The following is a 9,350-nucleotide window of genomic DNA, read 5'->3' as shown; positions in this document are numbered from 1 at the left end:
AAAATTTATTTGCATCTTCTGCATATTATTAACTGTATTAGTAGTGATCTTACACATATTGTGCCATTTGTAACAATAATTATTTTAAAAATAGTGACATAATATGTTTTTGTGGTAATATTGCCATTTTTTTCTATATAAAATATGAGGTTACAGTCTTTCAAATTAAGCCAAATATTTATTTGAAAATGTTTGCAGGTATCTGAACAGATAAGGTGCAGCTAAATTTAATTTCTTGGCATTTATGTTGAAAGTTTAGATTCTCAGATTTGACTAATAAACAATTTTTCCGCTGCCTGTTCCGACAAGGAAGTGTACTAGCATTTAAAAATCCTACATTGAAACAATTTTCTCTTCAAAACTGTCATGATGTTCTGTAGCACTATTGTTATCTTTTTATTTAATATTATTATTTATGTTAAATTTCAGACTTTTAAAAATGTATCTTTAATTTATCCTTCCCTCTAAACTTCTTTCTGTGCTGATTTTGTTTGTCTCTTTCTTCCTCAGGTGTTTTAATTTGCCACTTGTTTCCTCATCAGACCTGGTTCACTGCCAGTAACCTCTCTGTTCTTGACTACATTTTTTTCTGTTTGAAGCAACCCATTGTCAAATTACTGCATACGGTGGTGGAGATAAATTTACCAAATTTCATCATTCTTCTGTTCAGTTGATTTGTGACAATAGAAATACAGAAGGTGAGACCTGTTGAAGGAAAGTGTTGAAACAGTCAGAGAGAGGAGGTAGGACAGAAGGGACAGGTTTAGGGACAGTATCCATCCAGAGTTCTTCTTTAAACCTCATCCTCCTGCTTCTCCTCCATCATGACTGCCAGACCAACAGTCATGCTCCTGATGGTAGTGGTCCTCTCACTGCCAGGCTACATTCACTGCTTCCAACCACTCTTCTCATTTGATTCCACCACTCACCTCGACATCACACAAAGGACAGTCCTCAGGAAGACAGCTGATGTCTGCAGAGATATTGCTGCCTCTGGGGGACAGGACTTCAGCCTGACTGTGAGTTGGAAAGCTACACTGAAACAAGGAGACTGGGAGAACTGTTCTGCATTCAATGATCTAGATCATGCATTATATGTTTTGTATTTATTTCTGTTCTGTGACATGGGGCAAATGTTTTCACATTATTATTTAGGGTCAACTTCTTGGACAAGATGCTGAAAAATGTATATAAATGGATCAATCATAACTGAATTTTGAAAATAAAACAACTGATATTACAGTATCTCAATATTTTGCACTTTTGCACAGAAGTTCGGAGCAATTTTCCTCCTTGAGGCAGGAACATGAGGGTTCAGTGTTTGCGTTTGAAACCTACATTCTCCGTCAAGCAGTTGTTTTTCTTCTCTACAGATTGATGAGAGTCTGTCAGCTGACAAGGTGCAAAGGGCCTGTTCCTCTACAGGCACTTCCACATCTCTCATCTCTACTGTCTTGTTCCAAACTTCCATTGCAAGTATATACTTCAGCAACGCAATAGTGGATGTGGTGTTTGCCCTGAGTGAGGCTCACCATTTTGATTCTGAGGTCTTCCAGGAAGGACGGGATGTCATCACAGAAGGTACACATAAAACATTGCTTTCCTATATATATATCTCAATGTTTAAAATGTTTCAAAAGTTAAAATGAACTCTTTACAGCCATCAAAACACACAAAAAATTATCTAAAAAGCAATATCTTTTTGACATTTGATGTTATTGTCACGTTACGTCAGGAAACAATGCTCAAAAAAATGTTGGAAGTCATATCTCTCTGGAATGGATGAATTCTACAATAAACCATAAATACTGCAGAAGACAGTGTAGCCAGCTGTTGGTGCCAAATGGCAAAAAGAAGTATTGTACTGTAACAGCTTAAACTTCATCTACGGTGATTTATATCCTCTGCTCGGTGTCAGGTGTACTGAAGGTGTTGAAAGTGAGACCAGATTTCTATGGGTGGATCAGCTCATCATTGCTATTCAAGAGACAGTTTGAATTTCACGCTTTAATTTTTTATGAATCCCTTCCACTGATAAGAGAAGATTTCCCATTGGTAAACATACCAGACAGCAGCATAAATATGGTCAATTAGGGATATCTACTGCATTTCAATAAGACATAATGGGACACTCATTTTCGTATCAGCTACACATTGTCATTTGAGTTTAGAGTGGTAGTATATTTTTGCATCTTGCGTAGTGCAGCTTCAGTTTGAACCTGACACACTCTGTGCTATTCTGCTTCTGAGGTGTGTGAGGAAAATTATGGTTATGATGTGTTTCCATCATGTACAGACTTCACAATTGAACTTACTTGCTGTGTTTGTAAGAAGAGCTTGGTAGTAGAATATCTGGTGGGACACGTTTACTGACGATTAAGAGCAGGAATGTTCTGGCGGGGATGTTGCCTTTGCTGGGGTCATGTCGACCTGGATGGGTTGGATGTCTTGATGTGAATGTGGCACCTGTAAGGGAAAAAGCTCTCTTTTTCCCTTACAGGTGTGTCTACCGTCAAGGCCAGTGTGAAGCTGGAGAACTTTTTTGCAGGGAGATGGACTCTCGGACGAGTCTGTCACACCCTACAGGTGAGGTTGATGATTATTTTGTTATCAGTTTTTTTGGGTGGATGGTGTTGTTTTGGAGGCAAAAGGAATTATTAAAAACAATAAGCAATGGTGGTGTTGCAAATAATGTTTCATATTCTGTATATGAAGGACTTCTGTACTCTGTATTCTGTATTCTGTATTCTGTATTCTGTATATGAAGGACTTCTACAGCCACAGTAACTGGGTGGAGCTGGGGAGCAATGCTCCTTACAGCGTTCTGATCACACCGGACCAACCACTTGAGAACCTGGCAGGTATGATACTGCCTCCTGGGTGTAAAGTTATGGTTTCAACAGCGACTGTTGTCTACAAGACTGATTAACTCTATATACGCTTCAGTAGGAAATAATCCAAGGCACATTGTCACCTGTCAGTTAACAAACACCTACCCTGCTATAACTCGCAAAATATTTTTACTGCATATTTTATATAGCATACTTCACTCAACACACAATCCTACAGTTTAGTACACCCATTGTGCTGCCCATTCAAGAGAAATTTAAACATTTTAAAATCTATCACTGATTAAAATCTGCAGCGATCACAATTTATTCTGTAAAAGGAATCATTAAATGGTGGGTCTGCTTATTCATAGCAGCTTACCAGACTCTGAATAGAATTATGTACTTATATAGACATATTTCGCTCTGCCTCATAGTATAATGGTTAATGTCATTTAGTGTAAAACTTTTTTTTCAAATTTTCTTTCAAATATTTTATACTATATTTTCAGATGAATTACCCATGCTATCATGTTTATTTGCTCACTAACTCTGCTGTAGGCCCAAGTACTCCAACCTGTAGAAACTGTATAGGAGGGAACTGTGCTAACAACCTTCTGTGAGAAGTGAGAAGCCCCTGCTTCAGCACTTCAGGCTACTTGAACTTAATCTCTTCAGTGAAACCTGCAGGTAACCTAAAGGAATCCTCCACATTTATATTGTGTTCCACTATTAGTATTTCGTGAACATATCCAGGTAACAAATATAGCAAATATAACAAATATTCGCTCTGTTCTAAGGTAAATGCAGCCACGGGGTTTTTTTTGACCAGACAAGCAAACAGGACCCAGAGGGGGGCATCAATAAGGATGGTATTGGGTCTAGTCATGGCTCCCTTCACCACAAAGCAGCCGATTTGGCTGTGACTGCCACTATGGAGCTACTGGAGGACATCAGAGTAGCTGTCGGAGACAAGAACTTCCTGCGGTATGGGCCGCCTTTATCTGAGCCATTTTGTGACCCTATATAACAGGAATAAAAAAATGACTAGTGTAAGATGGATGTAGGGTTTGTTTGGCGGTAACACCAAATGAAAGCAAAGACAAAGAGCATTTCTCTATGGCTATTTTTTCACATTGACATAAAATCACTTGATATGGTGTTGAAACAATGGTAATATTTAGGCTACACATCTAAAGATCATTCACTTTTCAACCAAATTTAGCTCAACTTTAACTGCAGCATCTAGATGTATTTTGTCTTGCAAATCACAAAAGAACACTCTTACTGGACTTCTTCTAAACCTTTGGTTTTTTGTTGTTGTGCTAAGAAGAAGCCTGATCAAGGTCAAATAGTAGTCAGTGATCACAGATAAATTACCCAAAATCATCAGGATAACCCATATAAGAAACACTCACTAACAACATGAAAGGGTAATTATGTTTTTGCTCTCTCTTGTTCCTCCAGACTGATAGGCCTCTCCCAGTCCCCTGTGCTGTGTTTTGTCATTGACACCACAGGCAGCATGAGTGATGACATTGCCGAAGCAAAGAGAGTTTCCTTTGACATCATTGACTTTAAGAGGGGAACTCAGCAGGCGCCCTCTGCCTACATTCTGGTACCTTTCAATGACCCAGGTGGGTAACTCACAAGGAAGTGTTTGTAGTTCATTACAGAGAAGGGAAGCCTGTTATTGTTTGAGCAGCGCCTCTGACTCCAAATCTTGCCTCCAAATAAGGTCCTACTGTGGACCTGATTAGTAGTTTTTACACCACTGTAAAATGTGTCTGTCGCCTAATAGCCACAGCGTTTAATACAATGAGTGATTGGGATCAGTTATCTATTCTCTATCCAGATTTTGGACCACTGATTATGACCACCGATGCAGATGAATTCAAAGACAACATCAACAATCTGTCTGCAAATGGAGGAGGAGACATCCCAGAGATGTGCTTATCGGGACTGCAGGTGTTTGACATTATAATGAACACTTTTCCACTGTTATGCAACAGTTCCAATCCTGGAATCATAATGTCAAGAGACAATTCCAATTAAAGTCACCAAACAATAAAATTTAGTTATTGCCTAGCCATACTTATTACTTAATACGCTGATGCATAATTAACCTTGAAATTTAAATCAAGAAATCGATTTTCATTCAAATCAAAGTTGAGTCAAGTATATTTTTATTCTGGACCATTTTTTAGGTCAAATAGTCTCTAATGAATAATAGTTTTTCCTGTCCTGTATATGACTGACAGCTTGCCCTGACTGGGGCTCCACCCTCCTCTGAGATCTTTGTCTTCACTGATGCTCCAGCTAAAGATGCCCATCTGAAAAGCACCATCACTGCCCTTGTAGAGAGCACAAAGTCTGTGGTAGGAGTCGACTTTGCTCAACTTTTACATCCTTGCTCTTTAAATTTCAATTCATTCCATACAAAATAGTAGGTAAACAATTGTGGGCTTATAAAGTATATCATATATGTTCTAATATAACCTTTACAAGTATTTATTTTTCTATCCTTATACCTTTAGGTTACCTTCCTGCTGACAAACCCCCTGGCCAGTCTACGGCGCCGCAGAGATAGTCACGGTGTGATTCCACGTTCATTGAGCAACCCAGGTGCCCAGCTGTACCGGGACCTTGCCCAAGCTTCTGGAGGTCAGGCCATTGAGGTCACTAAGTCAGACCTCGCTCTGGCTACAATTGTTATAGAGGATTCATCAGCCGGCGCTATGGTAAGACACTGAACAAGAAAAGCACACCTGACTGAAGAGGGTACTGTGAAGTATGTGTATAAATGTGAAGTTTCTGTTCCTTCCTCTTTCAGGTGACAGTTTTTCAGGTAGTGAAGAATCCTGGAGGGCCTGACAATTTTACATTTACTGTTGATGGTTCATTAAGGAACATGACTGTATACATCACAGGAGCCTCATCTCTCAAATTCACTCTCACCAGCTCCACAGGTGCTGTTATTGCTAATGTCCAGTTTTGATTGTTCCATCAATCCATCCTAAAGATCTTAGGATTTTTATCTATTTTTTTGCCGGTACTGTTATTTTTAACATGTTTCTGTCTCCTCCAGGTGTATCTCAGAATTCCAGTCAGTCCAGTGGTCCTCTGGCATCTTTCACTACAGCAGGAAACCTACGTCGTTTAAGCCTCAATGCTGACAGTCAAACAGGATCATGGCAAATCAGTGTTAACTCTCATAGTTCTTACTCTGTTAAGGTCACAGGTCAGTAATATGATAGAGTTCACGGATGTTTATATAATGGCCCACCTTTAGCCAGTGAGAGTTGGAATTTTCGAAAGATTTTATTTCACAGGGTTTTGTCTACTGTTGTGTTTGCAGTTGTAAATCTGTTTTATGTGTGTATATGCATCAGGTCAAAGTTCACTGAACTTCATTTATTACCTTGTGGAAGCACATGAAGGAGCCCATGGGGACTTCAGCCTAAAGGAGGGACGACCTCTTTCAGGTCAGACCACTTTTATAATTACTGTCATCTTCATCTTTACAGTTTGAATTCAGTCTTATTTCCTCATTGTCCTCGGCGTCATCAGCCGAACCCTGTTCTGTCTATTTCAGAGACTCTCACTCTTTTTATCTCTGTACATTATGTTTATTTCCAATGACTTGTCACAGTGATACACATTGGGTTTTCCTTTCTCGCTTGTCACAACTTGCAGGTGGTAACGTCAGCCTCTTGGTTTCTGTGACAGGAAGTGAAAGAGTTAAGGTCACAGAGGTGATTCTGTTTGACAGCTCTGGGCCAACGGAGGTCAACGGATCACTACAGGCATGTCATATGTAACACTTGATAAACTTAAAGGCCCGTGCCTAGTAGCTAAAGTGTTCACGTTATATTAATCTTTACCAATTCCGAACAAAAACTAAAAAAAAAATGATTTATTTTCTACTTCTTTTCTAGGGAAGCCATTGGGTGTAGTCGATGTCACTATCTTTTCTGACAGCTGAGTTTCACATCTTGAAAAATAGAATGTCCTTAGAAACAGTGCTGGCATCTTTTATTATCACACAATGATAATCTCACTCTGACAAAAACATAAAGCTTTAAGCAAGTTGGTTTTAAGTCTACAGGACTCTCTTGAAATGAATAGGACACAAAGAAGAAAGGAATGGGGCAGTTGAAGCAGGTGTTTAAAAAAGAGAAAAAGAATTGAATATCTTGAATATATACACAAATACAGCCACTTACTGGCACAATGAACTCAAAAACGGCTTTAGCTGGCAACTGCTCTGGATTCCAAGTTCTGACTGTTCCCCGGGCAGAATCAAGAGGTTTACGCTAAAATATTGGGACGCATCAACATAAGCCTTTCACTCTCACGTTCTCTCACTTTTCCGCGTTCAATAGCTGCCCTTCTTTTATTCTTTGTCTTATTACAGACCCATTTGGGAAACTCTGGATAACTGGCAATAATTTGTTGTTAATGGGCTTCCACAAAATCTCAAATGTTGTCATTTAATATTTCTCACTGGTTTTAACACAAAGCATGAAAAGCATTCAGGATTATTTGTGGCATTTAATGACAGAATGGAGAAGTTATTGTGAAAGATACATGTTTTTCTAGCCCAGATTACAAAGCAGGGCTGCAGCAGAGAAACATTAATTCCTCATATTAAAGTCTCCTTTTCAACAACGTGTGTCGTGCTCTCTCTGTCCTCCACAGTCGATGGGAGGTGTTCACTTCCTGGTGACATTCATTGGAGTTCCAGCAGGTGACTTTGTGGTTCGCCTGAAAGGAGAGGACAGCAGCTCCACCTCCTGGTCAATGCCGAGCAGTTTCCAGAGACAGGCCTCCACACATATCAAGACCTCCAGCATCTCTGTTACTGTGAGCAGTCACATTCTGTTTTCTGCTTCAGTGAAGCAGTTCTTTGCTTCTGCATTTACAAAGTAAAATGTTTCAAGGGTTTTCATGAAACGTTTTACCTTTTTCCGATTTTCCTCTGTGCTTCTATAAACAAATCATTATATACAATACCTCCCCTCCGTCCACTTTTCCAGGCTCAAATCAACAACACCAACATAGAACCAGGCTCCACCACCTCCATCCCTTTCACGGTCGCCACAACCACCAACGGAACTGTTGACGACTCTGCAACTGGGGCATTCACAGTACGAGCCAACAATGACCGCAGCTATACTTCCACTTCCCCCAGCACCGTCACCATCGCGGCAGGAAGTGGAGGCACAGCCAATGGCACTGTGACCTTAACAGTACCGACCAGCGCTGCATCAGGAACCGACGTCACCCTTACCATTGAGGCAGAAAACACAGCTGCCAGTGACATCAACTACTCTGTCCTCCGGTTTTCTGTGGCTGCCAGGGTACGAGCAAAAAGATGAGGAAGTGGTTTGGTGCAGTGTGATTAGAGCAATACTCTGTGTAATATTTTTCAACATAAATACATTATTGTTAAATCAGTGTATATAAATAATGGTCAAATGCAAAATGACATAAAAGGAGAGATACTGGGTAGCCTCTGTCTTACATCAACAGTATTGCAACTTCTAATACTCTTTAAGACCTTAAAACCACATTTCCCATTTGTGTGATATTAGACTATAATTTACGTTCATTGGCCATTTATTTTCTTCAATTTGATGGACAGTTCAACAATTAGGACAACAATTACTGATGTTAAAATGTCATTCATGGCTGATGAAACTTTGCACTTTTCTTGATGATTTGCACGATGCCCCATTCCTGTCTTTTTTTCTTCATCTCTCCCACTTCTCTTTCCCCGTGTCCAGGTGACAGACGTTAACCGCCCTGTGTGCCACGTAGTCAGCACCTCACCCACCAGTTGTGCTCCCTCTGCATCGCTCTGCGCCTCCCACCAGTGGGAACTCACTGCTAATCTCACCGATGGTATCAACGGGACCGGCATCGAGACTGTCACCATCCGCCGGGGGGACGGTAACCTCACCGCCCTCACAGTGGCCGGGGGAGGGGGGCGAGAACATTACAGCTGGCTGCCGTGGACAGAGTCGGGAATGTGGGGATGTGTTTGGGACAGGCCAGGGGATCCACCACGGCCGCGACTGTGACTACAGCTGCGGTTGGCACAACATCCGCAGGAGGGCGCACTTTGAGCGTATCACACTGTCTCTGCATCACTGTTGTGGTCTCTCTCCTCTGGAAGTAAAAGATCAACGTAAATTGCGCTCTAAATGTAGCATATGAATCAAGTGATATTGCTGAAAGTCTTTAATCAATCTTCAGATTTTTTTTCCATCCGGAAGTGTTTAAATTCAATGATCTCTTCTTGAAGAAAAATAGATTTATTTTCTTTCTTTGTGTTTTGGGTGTATAAAAAAATTGGGGAGTTACTAGGTAAGATTATTTTTATTCCGGCGGTTGTGTAGATTTACTGCAGTCATCATAGCTGAGTGGTGAAGATAATGTACAAGTGACAGCTGCTGCCATTGCTGCAACGGCTGCTATTTGCCAGACTAAACTCAATGGAAAGTCAATGGAAAGATT

The 9,350-nt window shown here is 40.4% G+C and overlaps 1 protein-coding gene across 1 annotated transcript; it reads left to right on the top strand.

Annotated features, from left to right (window-relative positions):
- Positions 1-824: 824 nt before the first annotated feature.
- LOC120800566 (von Willebrand factor A domain-containing protein 7-like) lies at positions 825-9,012 on the top strand. The gene is given in 18 exon segments (XM_040146763.1): positions 825-1,019; positions 1,374-1,581; positions 2,501-2,586; positions 2,768-2,861; positions 3,390-3,518; positions 3,629-3,815; positions 4,296-4,465; positions 4,684-4,796; positions 5,090-5,206; positions 5,366-5,569; positions 5,662-5,797; positions 5,917-6,069; positions 6,221-6,313; positions 6,525-6,634; positions 7,530-7,694; positions 7,868-8,191; positions 8,618-8,819; positions 8,822-9,012. Coding segments are annotated over 18 exon segments (2,877 nt in total).
- Positions 9,013-9,350: the final 338 nt, after the last annotated feature.

The sequence above is a fragment of the Xiphias gladius genome, chromosome 15 (assembly GCF_016859285.1).
Source record: "Xiphias gladius isolate SHS-SW01 ecotype Sanya breed wild chromosome 15, ASM1685928v1, whole genome shotgun sequence".
NCBI lineage: Eukaryota > Metazoa > Chordata > Actinopteri > Istiophoriformes > Xiphiidae > Xiphias > Xiphias gladius.
The sequence above is the reverse complement of the archived record's forward strand: the minus strand, read 5'-3'. Positions and strand labels throughout refer to the sequence as shown.